Source organism: Colletotrichum abscissum (genome assembly GCF_030869225.1).
Source record: "Colletotrichum abscissum strain IMI 504890 chromosome Unknown Scaffold_13.1, whole genome shotgun sequence".
NCBI lineage: Eukaryota > Fungi > Ascomycota > Sordariomycetes > Glomerellales > Glomerellaceae > Colletotrichum > Colletotrichum abscissum.
This window is the reverse complement of record NW_026850021.1, coordinates 1,175,181-1,197,868: the sequence shown is the minus strand read 5'-3', so window position 1 is coordinate 1,197,868 and position 22,688 is coordinate 1,175,181. Positions and strand designations below refer to the sequence as shown.

General features: G+C 27.7%; 2 protein-coding genes across 2 annotated transcripts; both read right to left on the bottom strand.

Annotated features, from left to right (window-relative positions):
* Positions 1-1,177: 1,177 nt before the first annotated feature.
* On the bottom strand, positions 1,178-2,968 carry CABS01_06577 (uncharacterized protein; the record flags this gene model as incomplete). The annotated part of the gene is made up of 1 exon (XM_060539943.1): positions 1,178-2,968. One exon carries the CDS (start codon positions 2,966-2,968, stop codon positions 1,178-1,180), a length of 1,791 nt encoding a protein of 596 aa, XP_060404480.1.
* Positions 2,969-2,974: 6 nt separating this feature from the next.
* Positions 2,975-3,349, bottom strand: CABS01_06576 (uncharacterized protein; the record flags this gene model as incomplete). The annotated part of the gene is made up of 1 exon (XM_060539942.1): positions 2,975-3,349. One exon carries the CDS (start codon positions 3,347-3,349, stop codon positions 2,975-2,977), a length of 375 nt encoding a protein of 124 aa, XP_060404479.1.
* Between the last annotated feature and the right edge of the window lie 19,339 nt (positions 3,350-22,688).

The following is a 22,688-nucleotide window of genomic DNA, read 5'->3' as shown; positions in this document are numbered from 1 at the left end:
GCGCCTCTATGACTCGTACTCAGGTCTGCGCCGTGACCAGAAAGGGGCTGAGTCAGTGTACCAAGCATATTAGCAAGGAAAAGCCCTTGATCAAAAGCAATCTCAAAAACGCAAACGCTATTCTGTGAAAGAAACCATTCGAGTCCACAGCGGAGTTTAAGTTGGTCATCATACAGCCAAAGCCTTAGTGGCAGGAACACGGTCTAGTCAGAGCCGCCCATGAGTAAGATGGTGGAAACCAAAAGTCCCACATGAGCACTTTGGTGGTGGTCCACGGTAGCGGTATTTGCGGACAGCGTGATGCAAAGCTAGGGCGTTTTTACTGACGCCGCCTTGCCACTCGATGTTTGCGAGTCATTGTAGCGAAAGGTGAAATTCAAATAACTGCAACCACCTCTTTGTCACATCTCAGTCTTCCACGCGATATCTCTGGATCCGAACTCTATTCACAAAGCTTCGAGACACATATTGCGGATGACCTGAGCTCCCTGCATTTTTGCAACTTCACGGCCCTAATCGAGAGTAACCTAGTGTTGGTGGTCTTCGCCCTACGAATATTTCCTGGTGTCGATCAGGAGGAAGGTTCTGACATGTCGAACTGGAGTGCAACATAGCGGAGGAGGCCCTGGGCGATCATCGGTGTCCGATAAGGGCGAGTAGCATAATGTGGTAATAGAACTGTCTCGTATTGTTGTTAAAGCATTGCACTTCTTTATCACCACCTTTTGCGTCTGTATACATGGGGGTAGTCCACGATAAGGTGAGGGAGTGAAACATTTTCAGCTTGTCAACGTTCTGGCAAAACCTTCCAAGTTGTTGCCTTTACTAGCTGTTACCTAATAGATGAACGGCGCCCATTAGCGCCTCTTCCCGTTGAAAAAAGCTCCGTGACTTCGACTCGAGTCAGGTATGTAAATGTCTTCAGCTCTCCAAGGTATCCGGATACAAACTTGGCCTCCACAACTACCCGGATTACTACGGGGCTCGAATCAAGTGGACAGCATCTTTGGACATCGACCATCATGAGATACCCACCGCCTGGTTTCCCTGACACCGCAAACTTTTGAGGGTGATAATCGAGAAGTGTAACGCCAGCTGACACACCATTTCAAGGCCTACAATATATTTCTTCTTACATGTCCAAGTCCATTACCATTCTCTCAATCCATCGAACTATTTACATGCATGCATCGCACCTAACAAAGCCCTTTTCTCTCGTCCTATTCAGCTTCTGAGAGAAGTGGACTTGCAGCGTCGCGAGAGACCGGCCCGGGAAGTAGCTCGAGAAATCGTTGTGGATCTCCCTCCATGAAAGACCCTGTCCTTTCAGTTGAATCAAAAGTCTATTCTCTTGTTCTGAAAACGGTCGTCTGGACTTGGCAGATCGCCTCGCAGGCTTTCGTCTCTGCATCGAAGAACCTGAAGGCCGACCAACTGAGGGATAGCAATGCGTTTGTTGTCCTTCTGTGGACGGCTGCTCCCATTGCAGTTGAAATGTCGTTACAAATCCATCTGTGGTGCGCTTCAGGACTGGATTCTTGAGAGGCCACTCATCGTATTGCCCAAAGAAGGATCTGGGATCTATTTCGTTATCGGTAGAAGCAGGAGAGACTGGCGAGGTCAGAACTCCACTGATGCCTGATCGTTTTGTAGCCCGCTCTGACCTTCGTCTTGGTTTCAATGCTAAATGCGATGATGTGTCCCGTGATCTCAGAGCCCTGCTAGTGCCAACAGTCTCCTGGGAGTTTATTTTACGACGTTTGGGTTTTGGCCGACCGCGTTGGTCAGAATTGTCCTCACAGCCCTGGGACCTTCGCCGGATTCTGTCAGGGTTGGCTTGATCTCCGAAGCAGTCCTCGTTGGTTCCATGAGCGCCATCCTCATCGCTAGATTCCGGGTCCGAATCGACTTCAGCATAAGCGCCCGCTGGTAGTCGTGATTTGCGAGCTCGGCGACGGACTCGAGATAAGTGTACAGGAGGAGCATCTGATGCTGTCGTCTCAGCATCCAGGTGCATTTCGTCGGGTGAAGATGAACAATTGCTGCGATGAAGTGCCGTTTCTGTGATCAGCGGCTCGCTTCGGTCGGTTGAGCTGGGACTACTTTCTTCAACACCAACATTTGGCCACGGATCGGGAGTCTCTTGTCCGGAAAGGGGTTGGCGTGTGTAAGTTTCGGCGTTACATGGCGTGTCTTGGCCTACGGATGCCAAACTAGAGAACGGCAGCCTACTTTCGGCCAACGCCGGGCTTGGCATCGTGCCAGACTTTTCAGCAGGCCCTCTCGGGGATTCTGAGGCCTCTTCAATTTCCGCGCTGCTGGATGGCACGACTTGTTGATGTTGCAGCCAGACCGTCAAGTCGTCATCGGCTGCTTGACTCACTTGGGGAATATTCTCGGTGTAGGGCGGACTGCTTTCTGGGGCAGAGGTCTCTGAGCTGACAGTCGATGCATTCTTAGTCGACTTTTGAGGGAGAGCCTGGTCGGCTGTGTTGTTGGCAGCTTGGGGACCTGGATCTGGGTGCGAAGGAAGCATTGCCGCCGTGAATGCCTCGGATGGCAACGAATGCGCCGAGACTGGTAGACAGTTGGCAGACCAAGCCGCCGTCTCAGGCGAATTCTCGCGCGTATTGAAGTCCACTGTCACAGGCTTCTTGGCTGAGCTGTGGCCCATATCGCCAGACCCTGGGCAGCGTTCAATCCGCAGATACGGCTTATCATTTGAATTGACTTTGCCCTCGACATTTGACTGCGGAAGGGATTGGGAGGACACGATTGGGTTCTTGTCACGATGACTCTTGATCTGATCGGGCGTGGTCGTTGTGTCGTCTGAAGGAGGGATCGCGGTTCTTCCCATCACAGAACAGGAAGGACTGAGAGTCTGTCTTGTTGTGCTTCGGGCTGCCAATGAACGCACAGCTTGCGCTGGAGCCGAGTAAAATGAAATGTTGTCAAGATTGATGGGCATTTTGGGTTAAACGTTGGAGAGCTCCAAAAGTCTGATGTTTGAGAAGATGAGAGTGTCGAAGTCTATCAGCCAGACGCTCTCGTTTAAGTAGTCGATGCTCAACGACGAGTGCAATGCATTAACGCTTCCGTGTTGTCTGCGAAGCAGAACAGCGAGCACGCCAAGAGGTACACTCTGAACGCCGATATCTACGCATACGATGCCTGGACTGTCCAGGCACATCCGTCCCCCACTGTTCGTAGACAGTGTCGTATTGTTGCCAATCAGCAGTCGCCAGAAGTATACGCCCTGATGGATGCTACTCAACCTGAGACCGGCCCCCCAAAGTCCCGTATGCATCTCGCAGTAGTTCTCGGAGTAGCCGATGACCTGATAAGGCATGGTATGCCATCTTGAGCGCTGAACAGGTCATATCGCCGTTTGAACTGCCATTCCGTTTGCCCGAGGTATCATGCGCTGAGCAGGAGGGATGCTGGCTAGGCTGAAGCGCAAGGCAGACACGCATGAAGCGCCATGCAGTAACCGTCATGATGCATCCATATCAAGAGGCTCGTGCCGCAATAGGCATTCAGCGCGCGCATCTTGAGAGTCGGTCCGAAGGTGACTAAGGAGCCAGACACGGAGATAATCGAGGTCAGTCCAGGCACTGAGTTCAAGGCAAGACTGTCTGACCAGCCTCCTTGCGTCATCAAGCTGGCGCCTGGTGAACAGGGGGTAGGTTGTGACTGGCAGCGAACCTAGGTCATTGCGCGAGATGCGTCCGAGGCACTGAGATATGCAAGACTCAGCAACCCATCGCAAAGTCACCAGCAGAGAGTGGGTTACAACAGCGCATGACGGTACTCTTCACTCTGCCTCTCGTTGTAAAACACTCAGCCCGACCTCCAACTCCGGTTCACGACCGTCCGGACCTCCTACTCTTGAGTCAGAACAAGTTCATAGGGATGAGACTTCGGGTCAGACCTAGAGCAGACGGAGCTGGAGAGGAAGGCGCCTAGGTCGTCTGGAACGTCTCGACACGGGGAGAGAGCTGGAGGCGAGATAGCGGCGTGACTGAGCAAGGTAGCAACGTAAGAGACAAGAGCCACACTGCCCTCGAGCAAGGGTACGACTCAGGAGAAGCAGGAAACCCGAGCGATGGATTTCTCGTGAAAATATTGGGAGGGAAAGGTAGATGGTACAAAAGGTTGACGTCGAGAGGAGGGCAACGCCGTATTTAAGGGCGGCGTCAATTAGCACGGGCAGGGGTGCACGTGCAAAGCGGCGTGGGCGCCATGCCCGATTGGAACGTGCCGCCAAACTAGGAGCGGAAGCAGCGACTTCTCGTTTACTTTATTAACCTCGTTATTAACGTTATATTTATAAATATATACCTATTTTAATAGAAATAGGATCCCTTATTTAAAATTACGGTCGACTTTTTTTTATATATTAATATCCCTTAGTTTTTTTATTTTTATATTTATAATTATAATAAATTCGGGATACGGCCGGTAATAGGACGCTAATAACTTAGTAACTAATATATAGTTCGTATTATAAAAGAACTTTTTAAAAAGTAAAGCCCTTATAAAAGACTTTATAAGCTTTAGTTTTATAATATATTTATATTTATATTATAGCCTCGCTAATTAAGTACTTATAACTTAATCTTTTATAATTTTAAAGTTTTTATTTTTATAAAATAATCAATATAAATAATAATAAATTATAAAAACGAATAGAACGTTAATAAAATAATACTTAGTTATTAATAAAGAGCTATTAATACTAACGAGCTATAGCTATTTAAAATTAATTACTTAACCCTATTTTATCTAAAAAAACGAGCTTATTATAAAGCGAGTTTTATTTAAATATTAGTATTTATAAAAGAGCTAAATAAAAAAAATAATCGAGGTAAATTACTTTTATAAGCTAGTTACCCTATTAATACCCCGAGAACCTTATTTATTATAAACGGGGCGTTTATTAATAACTAATTACTAAACGTACGAGGTTAAGGCGTATATAAAGGCATGAATAGTATTAAAATAGCTAGTTTAATAAACCCTATAAGCTTAATAATAACCTATTTTTATAAAATAATAAAAATAATAATTAAAAATCGAAATTAAAAATAGCGTTAATACGAAGAGCTTATTTAATAATTTATTAAATAGCTAGTAACGCGTCTAAGTTAATAAAAATATTAAAAGCCTCTTTTTTATAACTATAAACCGATTAAAAAAGAGTTTACGAGTACCTAAGTAGTAAACTAAATTATTACTATAAAAATAGATAATAAGCTTTATATAAAAAGTATTATAGAATAGTATATTAAATAAGCCCTATTTAAAATATCCTTATTATTATAAATATAATAATATAATTATAAAAAGAGTTTTTAAGATCCCCTCTCCTAGGGCGACTTCTTAGCGTTTATTTATTAATAATACGTAGACCCTAAGACTTAAGAATAAGAATATTATAAAGAGCTAAGGATAAAGAGGCTAAAGAAGGGCTAAACCCTTACTTAGTTCTTTACTAAGTAATTAGTAATTTATTATAATTTAAGTATAAAAAATATAGAAAATTCAAAAGTAGAAGTATACTAGTTCTTTTTTAAATTATTCTTTTAGTTATAGGACGATTTAATTTATTATAAGGTCTTAATTAAAAAAGTACGTAATATAGCTTACGAAGCTAATAAACTATAGTTATTAAATTAGTAAAAGGGCGGTAATTAGTTATAAAAAGATAATAAGAAGAGGCTATATTTATTATTAAAATAACTACGTTAAATATTCCCTTTTTATAAAGAAAAGAATAAAGAGAGCTCTAAGGGGCTAGGCTCTAAGGACTCATTAAGAGTAATATTATAAAAACTATATAATAAGAATACTCGTACCGAGCTATTATAAAAGCGTCGTAATAATAATATTAAATACTTTATATATAATAAAATAGGCTATATATTTAATAAGTACTAAAAAAATAAGTCGGGAAGTAGGGGTAATAATAAGTTAACGTACCCCCGATCGAAGTTAACGTTAATAACTATCTAATAAGTTATTATTAAACTAAGAGTTATAGAGGTCGACTTATTAAAAAACGAGTAAGTATAAGTAATATACTTAATATACTTATACTAAGTATTAAAAAGGTATTAATAAGAATAATTACGAAAAGTAGGGTAATAGTTCTACGAAATATTACTAAAAAGCTAGTAAAAGTTAACATAAATATATATTCTAAGATAAATATTATTAATACTAGGCTCGTAACCTATTTAGGGTTAACCCCGGTTATTATTATAGCTCCCTTATTAAAGGATTTTTAGAATAAAGCCGTAGACTAGGGGAAAGCTTATTAATTAACGCTCTTTTTTATTAATTATTATAAGTAGTTAAGGAAGATTTAGTAACTATTTGCTATAGTTAATAAAGATAAAAAAATAGTAAACCTCTTATTATTATAACTATTAATAAGCTAAGAGGGTATTCGTATTAATATAGTAACGAATATATAATCGTACGAGCCTATTTTAGTTACTAAACTAGAGGTAATAGCTCGTAATATTATTAAAAATTATAAGAGGGTATACGTACTATATATTACTATTATAAAAAGTATTATAGGGGTAATAAAAACTAAACTATAAGGGGGTTTATTATTAGAACTTTAATTAGAAATAAAAACGTTTAATAAGTAATTAGTAAAAGGACCGTAGCTATATAGCGGGGTAAAATACTTAATTAACTTAGTTTTAAGTACTAAATTACTATATAGTCCTATTTATTTATTAAATAAGAATTAATTTAATAAGCTTTATATATATATTACTAAGAACTTAGCGAACGGTCGTATTATACTTTTAGTTAATAAGGCAGGGGTACCGATCTTTTTTATATTAAAAAAGGATAGTACGCTACGCCTTTATATAAATTACTATAGGCTAAATAAGGTAATTATAAAGAATCGATACCTATTACTACTTATTAATAAGTTCTTAAATAGGCTTTACGGAGTAAAATAAATTTTAAAAATAGATATTAAGAATACTTATTACTATATCCGAATTAAAAAAAAAGATTAATAAAAAATAGCGTTCTAGAGCTAATACGGTTATTTTAAGTATATTATTATACCTTTTAAGCTAACGAACGTACCCGTAATATTCTAAGTATATATTTACTAAGCGCTCGCCGATTTACTAAATACTTATTATATAGTATATATAAATAATTTAATAATCTACTTAATAATAAAAAAGTAGTATATAGAAAATATTAAAAAAGTCCTCTAACGTTTACGATTATATAGGCTTTTTACTAAATTATTAAAATACTCATTTTATTAAAAAAGGGTCGAGTTTTTAAGTTATATTATTATATTAAAAAGAATCGAGATTAACTCGTTACGAGTATAAACGATTACTAACTAAAAAGTACTAGAATTTATTAAGGATATTTAAGTATTCTTAGGGTTCTATAATTTTTATTAAAAGTTTATTATTAAATACTTAGGTATCGTTATACTAATAATAGTATTATTAAAAATAAAAAAGGGGTAGATAAAGGATTTTTAATAAACTAAGGAAATAAACGAGGCGTTTAATTAGTTAAAGGTCGCTTTTATTTTAGTAATCGTATTTATATACTAAAACTTATAATATATTATATAAATAGAAATTAATACTTTAGTTAAAACTATCGTAGTAATTTTATTATAATAAGCTAATAAAAAATAGCGACCCGTTATTTATTAGTTATAGAAGCTTTTAGATATAGAGTAGTAATAAACTACGGGCTAATAAGAACTACTCGCTATAATAAAAAAGCTAGAGTACTAGGCTTATTATTTCTAGGGCCTTTTATAAAAGTTTATAGTTTTAATAAATTACTAAGTATTTAAAAAAATAATTAGTATACTAGCGCGGGACTTTTAAAAAAGGCTTACGAAATAAGTATATAAACTATTAATATTCAACTTTAATTTAAAATACTAATTAAGGAAAACAAACTTAACGAACGGTTTATTTAAGAAACTAAATTATATAAAGGGGGAAGTATTTTATAAAAACGTCCTCTTTATACTAACTTAGAAACTACGTTTTATTAATAAACTACTACTTAACGTCTAATAAAAGATAATTAGCTTAAAAGAATAAAATAATATTACTAAAGTATATATTTAAATAGTTAAGGCCTCTTTTTATAATCCTAGCTAAATATTAGCTAGTTTTAGGGATAGAGAACCCTCTCCCCTATATTAGTAACGTATTATAAAGCGCACTAATAAAATAGTAATAGTTATTACTATAATAATTCGAAATAAAAAAGTAAAAGAGTTATTAATAAATATTTATTAACGGTCCTATAAAAATAAAGAGGAGTTAGATAGAGCTAAGGTTATTATATTAAAATAATATATTTTACGTCCCGTTATAAAGGAGTTTATAAAGGGCGAAACGGTATTTACTTCTTATTTTTTATTAAAAACTAAAGAGCTTATTAAAAAATTATAAACTAAAAACGAGTTTTATATATTATAATTAATAAGAGTTCGTACTACGGCTAGCGAGCTAAAAATATATTTACTTAATAAATAGGGTATACTATTTTTTAAAAAAAGACTCGTTATTCTTTAAATAAAGTCTTTTTAAATAAAAATCTTTTATTAATATTACGACGACTATAGGGTAGGTTATATAAGAGCTACGAAAACTTTTAAGCTAATTTAAAAGAAGTTCTATTAAAAAGATATTTAATAAAATATTTAAAAATACGTTAAGAACTATAAGTATTATTTAGGAGTTATAACCTTAAAATATAAGTTATATAGGTAGCTATAATTACTATTACTACCCTTATATCTATTTTAGAAAATATTTATAGATTTTATTATAGGGCTATTACCAAGCGCTCGTAGTAACGGCGCAGAGTATAATAATATCTTAATTATTATTTATTATATAATAAAGTTTATAAAGTTCTTATTTATTATTAAGATACTTAACGTAGTATAAATAGTAAATATCCTATACTAAGAGGTTAAATATAAGTTTAGTATACTAAAAAGTATTATTATAAATAAAAATAAGCTCTTTATAAGCGCATTTTAAGAAGAGTTTATTAAAGAATGAGTAATATATTACTAACTATTTATTACGTATTACTTATAAATAGATAGTTAAATAGAGCGGACTTATTAAATATTAAAAAAGTATTTAAGAATTTATACTAAGGGCTTATTAAATAAGTAAGTAGCGTAGTTAAAAAAGGCTAAGTTTATATATAATAATAATTAATACTCTACTATAAAAGTATCCCTATATATAGTACTATATAATTATTATTTTAGGTACGTTAAATATATACTTAATTATAAAGCTATAGTTTAGGGAGTTTAAGAAAAAGTTTAAAAAATTAAAAAAATTAGGGCCTAGGCTATACGAGCGTAAGTATAAGCTTTTAAAAACTAAATAGCTTATTATAATAAAAAATATACTCTAAAAAAGTTTAATTACGAAGAGGTCGTCGGCTTATTAATAAAGAATATATAATTTAAGAATAATAAACTAGTACCGAGATATATTAAAGTAGTAATAGTTAAAAAGGTAGGAAAATTGGCTTACTAAGTATATTTATTAGAGTAGTATTAGAAAATATATAATATTTTCTTAGTTTCTTAGCTTAAGCTATAGAGAAATTACTAAACAGTTAGTAACTAAATAGTAAATCTCTTAGAATTAGAAAATAAGTAAGATATTTAAAAAGTTAAAGAAATTATTATAATATAAAATAAGAAAAGAAACTTATAATATCTTATTAAATAAGCTAAGTAATTTATTAAATATAATACGTAAAAGCTTATTAAGTATTTTAAAGAAGTAGTAGAAATAGTTAAAAAATTTAAATATTATAAAAAAAGGGTATATATAAAATAGGATAATAAACGTTAAGTTCGTAATAAAAAGTTATTAAAAATAAGTTAATTAATAATACTTTATAAAACCCTTTTTATCTAGCTTAGTATAATTTTTAAAAAAAAGATATAATATTATAACTTTTAGTAATACGTTACTAAGAGATTACTAAAATCTAGCTATATAAAGAAAATAACCTACGTAATATTAATAATAATAATAGTAGCTTTAGTGTATATTTCTAAAGCTTAATAATTAGTAATAATAATCCGCTTAGTAAGTAAGAAGCGAGGAGGTTTTATATACGTACTTAGCTAATTACTTAGAGTAAGGCCGTTAACTTTATTAATATTATAATAAGTAAAAGGGAGGTAATTAAAGTTATATAGAGTATTATATATATTAATAATAGCGGTTTATAGAGCGTTCGCTACTTAGTTATTATTAAAAGTTATAATAAGAGGTATAATAAGAGCTATAATAAGAAGTATAACGGGAGTTATAATAAGAAGCGGAGTAAGAAGTAAAGTAAAGGGTATAATATTATTATTATTAATAACGGGTCGGGGATAGGGGACGTTATCTAAAATAATACTCTCGTAGTCCTAATTAAGCTAAGGGACCTTAATAATATTAATATTTATAAAGAATATATTAATATTAAACTACTTATTATAACCCATAGCTTTAATTTTAATATAAATAATAGCCTCGTTAAGCTATTATAGAGCTTTTATTTAAAGCGAGAGGAGTATAATACTAACCTTATTAAAATTTAAAATAATATAACTAAGGGCTAGGGTACTTTTATTTATACTAAAAAAAGCGTTATAAATAGGGGTTAGTAAGTTATTAATATTAAAGTAGCGGCGCTTATTATAACGTTAAAAAAGAGAATTCTCTAAGTTATTACTAAGCTCTTTAAATTTAATATCCTTATACTAGGATTTATTAAACTTAAACCTAAAGTTATCTTATTTATTATTATTATTAAGAATATAATTAGTAATAAGAATACGCTTCTTAATAAGAGTCTAAGTCTTAGGATTATGAAAAATAAAAGTAGTACTATATATAGTAATAATATAAATAAGTACTTTATTTATTAAGAACTTAGTAATACGTTTATAAAAAGTAAGGAAAATAAGAAACTCTTAAATATACGTAATAATAACGCCCTTAGGAGTTTCTTTATAATACTAAGCTAAAGTATTAAAGTTATTTTATAAAGTAATTATATAGCTATTTATTACGGCTAGCTAGTTATAGTAAGTATATTAGTAAAAATTAAGGCTACGAGTACTAAGTAAATAGTATCGTAGTCATAAATAGCTTCCTTAAAGCTATATTTATAAATCGTAAAATAAATAAGGCTTTAGTAATTAATCGTAATCTTATTAAAGGGGTTCTTAATAAAAATAATTAAAAGCGATTATAAAATTTAATACTAAGTTAATTATTAAAAAAGCTATAAAAAGTCTATTCTTAAGCCTAGCTTAAGTTTATATTATATATAAGTCTCGTTTTTAAATATATCCTTTATAATATTTTTATTTATTATTATTTAACCATTTATTAAACGGTTATCTATTTTATTTATTTACGATCGTCCGTCCTACTTATTTACGGGCGTCCGTTCTTTATTTTATTATATAATTATAATTACGTAACTTATTTATAGTTCTTTCGTCCCGAGAGGAGTTACCCTAAGTCCGTATTTTTATATATATAGTATAGTAACTATTATAGGTCCTATAGGGCGAGGCCCTGGCCTTATTATATATATTAGGTCGTAATATTAGCTTCTTTTCTTAAAGGTCTAGTCCTCTAGGCCTATAAATAGGTCGTTTATTCCTAAGTTAGAGAATTGTTAAGTATTTTTTTTTTTAAATATATTAATATAATATTAAGTTAAATTAAAAAATCGAAATCTCTAATAGCTACGTCTCGTCGTAAATTATTACGTATTATTCGTTTTTTTAATAAAAGTATAGAAATAATACCTTATTCGAATTATTACTCGCGAGGGGTCCGTTATTTAGTTCTTTTTAATTCTAAAATTTACGGAATATACTATTACTTAGGTATTTTATATAATACGTCTACTAATACTATTTATACTTATAAGTACTACGTTTCTATTTATAAATTTTAGCTTAACTAAGTATAATTAGTTAGTTAGTAACAGAATTTAATTATCTTAATTATAAAAAAAAAGTAAAAGAGTTACGGTTTTAAAAAAAAACTACGGAGTTATAAAAAAAAGCTAAGGCTTATTAATAAGCTTAAGCTAAGTTAAATAAGTTATTATTTAAATTAAAACGTCTTCGTTTTTAAAAGCGAATAGTATTTAAAAAGAGTTAAGTTATATTAGAGGAGTTTCTTAAGGATTTTAGAAATACTTCTTTAGTAGCCTATAAAGTATAAGCTAACGGTACTTTTAGGATTATTAATTAAAACGCTATAATAGCTAGGAGTTCTAGATTTAATTTTAATTTTAATACTTTTTAAAAAGCTATTAAAAGTTCTAAAGGTTCGTAATAGGTTCCTATATATTTTTTTTTTATATCCGTAGTTTTTTTATTTAATAAGGAATTCTTATATTTTATTCTTAATTTTATAATTAATAATTCGTTTAACTTCGTACTCTAATTAGTTTAGTTCGATAATAATATAATTTTCTATATATAAACCTCTTAATATAAGTTCGAGTAATAAGATATAAAAAATAGGATAGTATCGTATTATATTTAATAGTTTTAATTCATAATTAACTAGTAAGACTTTTTTAATAATTTTAAAAAGTCTAAGCTTTTTATAGTCTAACTTATTACTTAATCGTTTAGTTTTAATATTATAATAAAAGAAATAGGTATTATCCCCCTTTTTTAAAAATAATCCTCTAATTTTTAATCTATTCGCGTTCTTTTTTATATATTATTATATAAACTCGAAGTTTAGTAAGGCTTATTTATAAATCTTTTTAAATTTACTTATATTTACTATAGCTTTTATAGTTTATAATCCTTATTATACTTCTTTATATATTATTAATTAGAATCTATAATTAAAATAAAACGGGGATTTTCTTATACTTTTACTAATTATATTATTATATACGAACTAGGTTATTAATAAAAGCGCTACTTAATTATCCTAGTTATAGTTTATATAATAATAAAAGTATATTTTAAGGATTTAGTTAATTCTTTTTATCTATCTATCGGTTTATAAATAAAATAATATCGATAGTTTATAATTTATATTAAGTTACGAAATAAGGGATTTTTAAAATTTTAAAATAAATAGTTTATTTCTATTTAAAATAATTTCTTTTAGTAAACCGTAGTTCGAGAGTATAACCTTAATAAATATATATACTAGGTCTTTTATAATACTTAATTCTTTATAGGGAATAAAATGTGCGAACTTAGTAAATCGGTTAACTATAACTAAGATACTATTATACTATACTTTAGTAAATAGTTTTCTAAACTTTAGTAGTTTAACAATAAAGTCTTATATAATTAATTACTATGCTTTTATTAGTAGTTATAGTAGTTATAGCTCGCTATAGGGCTTATACGGGCTATTTTTACTTTTTTTATAAGTTACGTAGTCCTTAATTACTTTTATAATTTTAGTATATATAGCGGATTTATTATAATACTAACGAATCCGTTTTTACGTTTTAATAATTCCTTAGTAACCGTATATTAGTATATTATAAATTTTTATAATAAGCTTAGGGGTTATTTTTCTAATTAGGCTAGTATTAATCTTTTTAGTTATTATAAAAAGCTTTATAGTTAGTATAAAGTTACCGTCCTTTTCTTATTTAAAAATAACTTATATCTTTTTAGGGACCGCGACTTTATAATTAGGTTTTTTATTAAGAGCGTTTACTTTACTATTTTTTAAACTTTTTTAATAGATAATTTGGAAGTTAAACTTAAATAAGAACTCGCTCTATTTAACTTATCGTTTATTTAGGTTTTTATTTATTATAAAGTTTATAAAGTTCTTATAGTTTATATAAACTATAACTTCGTACTTAGTTCTAAATAATTATAATCTCTATTTTTAAAATACTTTAATAATAGCTATAAGTTCTTTATTATAGATTTACTAATTTAATTCTGTTTTATAAAATACTTTAGAATAAAAGTAATATAAATAAAGCTTTTTTTATTTATTTCGTTATTTTAGAACTATTTCTATAATAAAGTTTAAAATATTAATCTCGATTTTAAAAAGTTTTTAGGGGTCCGGAATTATAATAACTAATTTAGAAACGACTATATTCTTAACTTTAATAAATACTTTTTTATACTTAGGATCCTAAATAAATAGGGTATTTTTTTATATTAAGTTATTAAGAGGTCTAACTATACTAATATAGTCCTTAAAGAATCGTTAATAAAAATTAACGAATCCTAAAAATCCTTATACGTCCTTAACGTTCTATAGTATAGGCTAGTCCCTAACTACTTCTATTTTTAATATTTATATATAAATTTATTTTAATATAATAATATATTTAAAGAAGTTTACTTTTTATATATAAAACTCGTACTTAGAGAGTTTAGTATATAACTTAGCATTTTAAAGCTTTTAGAATTATATATATATATTTTTTATATATTTTAAAGTCGGGGGAAAAGATAAGAATATTATTGATATAAATAATAATAAAAATATTAACGTACTCCTAGAGTACGTAGTTAACTATTATTTAAAAAGTTATTAAAATATTAATAAATCCGAAGGGTATAACGAGGTACTTAAAAAGTCCTTTACGAGTTTAAAATACTATTTTCTATTCGTTTCCTTTTTTAATTTAAATCTAGTTAAATACTTTTTTAAGATTTATAGTAATTAACTAATTAGCTCCGTAAAATAAGTCTTTAAGCTTAGTAATAAGTAGTAAGGGATAATAATTTTTTTTTATAATTTTATTAAGTTTTCTATAGTTAATAACTAGTTTTTATTTTTTTATTCCTTTTTTTAACATAAAAAATAAGGGTAATCTTATAAAAGAATTCGATAGTTAAATAAGTCCTTTTTCGAGTTTCTTATTAATATATTTATTAAGGTATTCTTATTTTTTTTAATTTATTAAGTATATTAAAAAGAACTTAGGTTATATTCCTTTTTTAAGTTCGATTTCTATATCCTAGCTACTATGTTTTAATAACCTTATTTCTTCGGGTTTTATAAATAGTTTTATATATATTTAGTACTCCTTAAGTATAATTTAGAGTTATTACGATTCCTAATCGTTAATACTAATTATAAACTTCTTAAAGCTTTTTATTATTTTAATAAAAACTATATATTATATTTATTTTCGTTCTTTAGGAGTTCTTAAAAATCCGTTTAAACCCTTTTTTTTTTTAGGTCGTTTAGTAATTAGATTTTCTTAAAGAACCTAGCTAGTAATCTAATCTATTTATAAGTTATATTTTCGTAACTACGAGATTCTTAAGTTAATATCGATATTTCCGATCTCTATAATATCGTATTATAATTATTTTAGCTAGTTATTAATATATATTAAGAAGTATACGGTCTCCTAATTAATATATCTATAGTTATAGTTAACTCGTTCTCTTTTTATTATTTATAGTTAATATAAGTTATTTTTTTATATTTATAATAGGTTAAGTTTATTTATTATCCTTAGTAAAATATAACTTTTTTATATATTACTATCGATAATAGTATTTAATCCTCGTCCATAAATATTAAAGTTAACTCGTAAGTATACGTCGTTATATTATTTAGTTATATATAAGAACTTTTTTTTTTATTTTTATTTTTCGTCGTTCTTTTATAATTAGCTTTTTTAGTTTTTTAATATATACTTCTTTTATTAAGTACCTTATTTATATAGTTCTTATTATTCTCTCTAAGCCTTAGCTTTTCCAATATAATAAACTTAATATTAATCGTATTTATAGTTTTCTTATTTTATATATTTACTATTAAGGTATTTTATAAAAAAGCTAGGGTCTGGGCTAAATATTATTTTATTATTATTATTAAGACTTAGTAACGTCTAGCTAGGTAGTTAGTCCTCTATATAAATATCCTTAATAAGCTTATTATTACGTTTTTATAAGTAGAAGCGGCTATTTTATTTATGTACGAGGTACTAAAAGTACTTATTATCTAAGTATTTTACTTAAAATAATTCCTTATAAAAGGGGTCCTCGGGGTTAAATAAAGAGTAGTTTTTATTTATATAGGGGGTTATTACGACTTTTTTACGTTCTTTAGTTTTATAAAACTAAATAGTTTAGTTATCCTTAAATAAATAAATATATTTATACCGTAGTTTATTATCATCTTTTTTAAAACTAGTATTATTAATACTAAGTAATACTTTATAATCGATCTCTATTTAAATACGTTATTAAATAACGTTACGAGGTTCGTCTAAATTATAAAATAATTTTATTTTATTAAAATAGAAAGAACTAGTTCTTATATTAATATTTTTTTTTCCTTAAAGTTAAAATTAATTTTTCTTTTTTTTATAATTCCGAAATTAAGAATCGGTCTCTTAAGTACTTTAATTTTATTTTTATATAAGAGGTTTTTAAACTACTCCTTAACTTTATAAATAAATTTCTTATTATTATTTACTTTTCGTATTATATAAATAGACTTAGTTAAGATCTTATTTAATTTAAATCCTTTTTTAAACTTAGTAAGTTATTTTTAGTTTATATAGTTTTTTTATACTATATAAACGAAGCTATTTATAATTTTTTTTATATTAGGTCCTTTTTTTTTAAATTTAAGGAGTTACTCTTTTATATTAACTAGGAGTTTTTATTTAATTCGTCCTTTAAAAAAGTAAAGTATATCCCTCGTAATAGGGTCCGTTTTAGCTTTCTTTTTTATATTTTTATAGATTTAGGAGAGTATAATAATATATTTAATATTATTCTTTTTAAGAGTATAGGGTTTATAAGCGGGTATTTCTTCTTCTTTTATTACTATTACTAAGGTTTTAATAAGAAGTAAGGTAAATCGTCCGCTATCCTTAAGTTATTTTAAGTACTATCTTATTTATTCTTTACTATTTTAGTAAGTAAGATAGTTATCGTCGTAGTAGGCCGTTTATAAAAGTTATTTATAGGGGACTTCCTTATTTATAATATTAGCTCGTTTTTTTAAAATAGGTTAGTATTAAGTACGCTTAGGTTATTAGTAATCTCTAGCTATATATCCTAGCTTATTATAATTATAGTATTTAAAGTCCTTTTTTTATTAAGGTTTTTTATATTTAGTAATACTAAGGTTTATAAGTCCTCCATATCATTTATAAAACGTACTTTATTATTATTAATTTTTTAGGTTATTTTAATAGTTATTTAGCGGCTTATTATAGTTCTAATATCTTTTATTAAAGTTAGTTTAAGGGCGTCGTACTTCCCCTTTTTTTTTACGTCGTTTATATAATTAAGTATCGATTTTAATAGCGAGTTCGGTATACTATAAAAATTTTATTAGTATTTTTATTTTACTAAGTTCGTCCTTAACTTTATTTTTTAATCCTTAGTAAAATAAAAAGATATAGGTTTCTTTAGTAAAATCGAGTCGTACTATAAGTTTTCTAAACTTAGTAGCGTAGTATAAAATAAACTTAGTTTATTAAAAGTTAGCTAAGTCTCTCTTAGCTTATTGTTTTTTATTAAGGTCCTAAAATAAGGATTTAAGAATACTTTAAAATCCTACTATATTATTAAAAATATTCGTAATTTCCTTTTTATAATAAGGTAAATAGCCGTTATTACTAAGGAATTTTTTTTAAAAGGGTTCGAACTATTTTAAAGCTCGTTTTTTAAAAAAGGTTATTATATAAATAACTCGTTTAGTTTTATTATAGAAGTTAGTAACGTAGAACGTTTAGTAAGTTTTAATTTAAATTAGGAATCCCTTAAAATATCTAGTAGTTTTATTAAAAGTAATAAGTACGTTAAGCTTAAGTTTTTTTTATTTATTTATAGGAGTTTTAATAATACTAATAGTAACTCAGAGAGTTCTAATTTTTTATTTTAAGTCGTTTATTTTTCTTTTTTTAATCCCTAAGTTAGTTATAGTTTCGTTAATTATGTTTTAAAAAACGGCGATATTTTTATTATTCTTAGCTAGAATTATAGCTATTTAAGTAGAGTTATTATTAAAGAGCTCCGTAAGTTCTTTATTCCGCTTATTACTTTTCTTAACAATATATCGTATTTTTTTATAATTTACTTTTTTAAGAACTATATTACTATTAGAGTTATAGGTAATATTAAGTATTTCGTTATCCTCGACCCTAGTTAGCTCGCTAGCTAAGTTAATAAGTTATTTAGAGTTAGATAAAGGGGTACTTAGGGTCTTAGAAAATATCGTCGTTCGTTTTTATTACTTAGTGAGTTTTATAAAGTTAACTTACTAAATAGGAGTAATTAAAATATTATAACTAGTTAGTTATAATAAGTATATTAATAAAAGTTAAGGCTACGAGTACTAAGTAAATAGTATCGTAATTATAAATAGCTTTCCTAAAGCTATATTTATAAGTCGTAAAATAAATAAGGCTTTAGTAATTAATTATAGTCTTATTAAAGGGGTTTTTAATAAAAATAGTTAAAAACGATCGTAAGATTTAATACTAAGTTAATTATTAAAAAAGTTATAAAAAGTCTATTTTTAAGCCCAGCTTAAGTTTATACTATATATAAATCTCGTTCTTAAATATATTTTTTATAATATTCTTATTTATTATTATTTAACTATTTACTAAACGGTCGTTTATCCTATTTATTTATAATCGTCCGTCTTACTTATTTATAAGTATCCGTTCTTTATTTTATTATATAATCGTAGTTACGTAACTTATTTATAGTTTTTTTATCCCGAAAGGAGTTACCCTAAGTCCGTACTTCTATATATATAGTATAATAGCCGCCGCAAGTCTTATGGGGCGAGGCCCTAGCCTTATTATACGTATTAGGTCGTAATACTATTATTATAAAAATAAGCTAGTTAGAGGTAATTAAAGGAAGAAATAATCTTAGTTTTATTATTAATATTAAGGATACTAGCTTAAGAAAAGGAATCTAAGTTAATAAAAAGAAAATTTACTAAATAATTACTAACGACTTATTATAATTAAGATTAATAAGTTTAAATACTTACGGTTAGTAATAAGCTCTTAGAGAGTAGCTTATTTAAAGTAGACTTTTTTTATTTTATTACTTATTAATAAATTAGCAATATAAGTAATAACTTTTTCTTATATACTAGTAATATAACTAAAAGTATAAAAAACGTAACTACGCTTATAAGAGTTAAGGCTACTTTACTCTTTAGTATTATAAAACTTTATAAGAGTATTTTAAATAAACTAAGTAGCGCTATATAGCTCTTTAAGAACTTAAGAAATATTATTAATAAATATTTTAATAACGGATTAGCGAGGACTTAACGACTTATAATAAAATACTTTTTTTTATTAATTTAATAAATAATATATTTAGTAACGTAAGCGCTAATAATATAGACGAGCTTATTAATATTACGATATATACTAGCTAAGTAGCGTATATAAGGAGTACTACTATAGAAACTACGGAAGCCCTTTTTAAAATTATACTTTATATTAAATATATTTTAAATACGTAAAATAGTAAATATTTTAGTAAATACTTAGTAATAATATAATAAGAGAGTTATAATTAAGAAACGATATAGAATTAGAATATTATAAAAAGAAAAGTATAGTTATATAGAAAAGAATTTCCCCCCGACGGAGCAATCTGCCAGGGCCGTACCGTATATTACGTATTAGAGAAAACTGGGTATATTGCGCTCTATACTTAATTACTAATTAAAATTCTTAACCTTTTACTACCCGCTTATAGGGCGAGCTTTACCTACTCTAACGCGCATAGGACCTCTTAGTACTAGCTTACGTAAATAGCTAGGTCTAATATAATTTATTTTTTTATATAAGTATTATCGTTACTTAGGGGGTCCCATAAGAGCTATTTAAAATACTAGCTTATTATTTTAACTCTATATACCTCTAGCCTATTTATTATAACTATTATAACTAGGCCGGCGTTAATATACTAAATTTTAATATCCATATTAACCCGGCTATTTATAGCGCTTATAATATTACTTAGCCGAATTCCGTACTATTAAAAAGTACTTTACTACTTCTTAAGCGTACTTATATTAATTATAATAGCTATAGCGTCGAGCTAGCCGAGGGCGCCTAGCCTAAGAGGGGTAAACTTATTAACGGGCATTTTTAAAAAGTTCTAACTTACTAATTACTAACTATATACTAAGAGAGTAGGTTCTCGTTAAGGTAGTATTTTAACTAACTAACTTTTTAACTAGTTATCTAACTAGTTATCTAAGTAGTAGTTTATATATTAATAAGTTTATTTAGTAAATTTATTTAATAGATTTATTTAGTTTAAATAGAGAGTAGCTTTAAGTAATATTAAAAGCGATAAGGATAAAAAAAATCTTTACGAGCTCTAAGTAATAAATATTAGCCTATTTAGCCCTTTTTTTAAAAACCTCTACGTCGCTATTAAAGTTTAGAACCTCTGCGGTTAAGGGCCGCTTCTAACTATTACGGCCGACTATAGTAGCTAACTATTATAGCTAATTATTACGGCTAACCTCTATTATTAACCTTTTTAACTAGCGCCGCTACTAAAAAGGGTAGCTTACCTATTCTAAATTAAATAGCGGTTTTCGTATTAAAATCACTATATTACGTTAAGCGCGTACTTAGGATATATTACGTATATTATATAGTTAAAAAATATACTATATCGTATAATTTTCTTTAAAAGCGTAATTCCGTTAAGGTCGATCTTTTATACTTATAAAGCCGGAAAAAAAACTACTATATAGAAAAGAATTTATAAAATAGTTATTAAATAAAAGGGGGGAAGAAAAAGTAAATATATAACTAGTAACGGGAAAAAAATCTTTTATTATACTTAATAGCTTAGTAATAATAATAACCACGAGGCTAGGCGGGCTCTTATATATTATAATAATTAAAATACTTTATTATAAATATATATTACTAACTTAGTAACTAGTCGGCGCGCTATTATTAAATAATAATAATAAAGTATTCGTTAAATAAGGAAATAGGAATAATACTTTATTCTTAAGTAAAAAAGGATATTATTTATACCTTATAGAATTTATTATAAATAACGATGTTAATAGCTTTATTATTAGTATTAAAAAAAGATATTACGTAATAATTTTAGGGACTAAAGTTATATAAGGGGGGAGTAATTATAATAGATTTAGGATACGGCCGGTAATAAGACGCTAATAACTTAATAACTAGTATACGGTTCGTATTATAAAAGAACTTTTTAAAAAATAGAGCTCTTATAAAGGACTTTATAAGCTTTAGTCTTATAATATACTTATACTTATATTATAGCCTCGCTAGTTAAGTACTTATAGCCTAATCTCTTATAATAATATTTCTAAATAGTTTTTATAATTATAATAAGAGATATTTAATATTATTAAACTTCTTTAATAAGCTTTAGAAATTAATTTTAATAAGTTATAATTTCTAAACTTTTTTAAAGCGCTCTAAATAAGTCCTATAAACTACTTTTTTTATTATTTAATAAAGTATTATATATCCTATATTACCTTTTTTATAGCTTTTTATTAATTAAGTATAAAAATAAAAAAAAAGTAGTCCTAGAAATAGTGATAATAATCGCCGTTTTTTATATTTAAATATAAGAGCGTTATAAAAATACTATTATTAAAATATTATAAAAGTTTATAGGCCCGGTTTAAATATTTAGAACCTAATAGAGCTTTATTTAATACTTAATAAGGCGGTTTTTATAAGCTCTATTCTTATATAATAATAGAGGTTTATTATAAGGGTTCTTTATTAACGTCGATTTTAATATTAAGAATTACTTTTTTACGATCGGTATTTTATTTATTACGTATTCTAATGTTTTATTAAGAGCTATTAAAAATTAAAAGTTTAAGAACTTTTATAATATATATAAGCGCTTATAAAGAGGATTATAAATTATATAAAGCTATTTATAACTTAGTTATTATATCCCCTTTTTTATTTTTATTTTTAAGTTTATATAAAGGGGTTATCTTAGGGATTAGTAATAATAATAAGATTATATTAGCCTTTTTAACCTTATTAACCGCACTTTAAAGTACGTTTATTAGTTACTTAGCGTCTTAAATAGTTAAAAATCTAATAATAATACTATTTTTAATTATAGAGTTATTTTAAATATTAATATTTCCGAAGTCTAGATTTACTTCTCCGAGTACTTAAATTAGCTTATTATTAATATTAAAGAGTTTTTATATTTTTTAAATTATTAAATTTACTTATTTACTTATAATAGCTTACTCCTCGTATACGGGATTATAAAAAACTTTTTTATTAAACTTAATATTTTTTATAATAAATACTTACTTAAATACGGGTATTTAGACTTTATATAAGTTATAAGTTTTTAATATATATTTAATTAAATATTTTATATACTTATAGAGAAGTATTTTAAACTCATTTTAATATATACCCCTTTTATAATTTTTATAAAAAAGGTATATTTAGTAACTATATACGTAAAGGTTATTAAAATACGGAGTAACTAGTTTAAAATCCCGTACTTAGTAACCTGTTTATTATTAATATTAATACTATTTTTATTAGTTAATTTTTATTATAATAAGTAAATTTCTTTTATTAACCTCTTA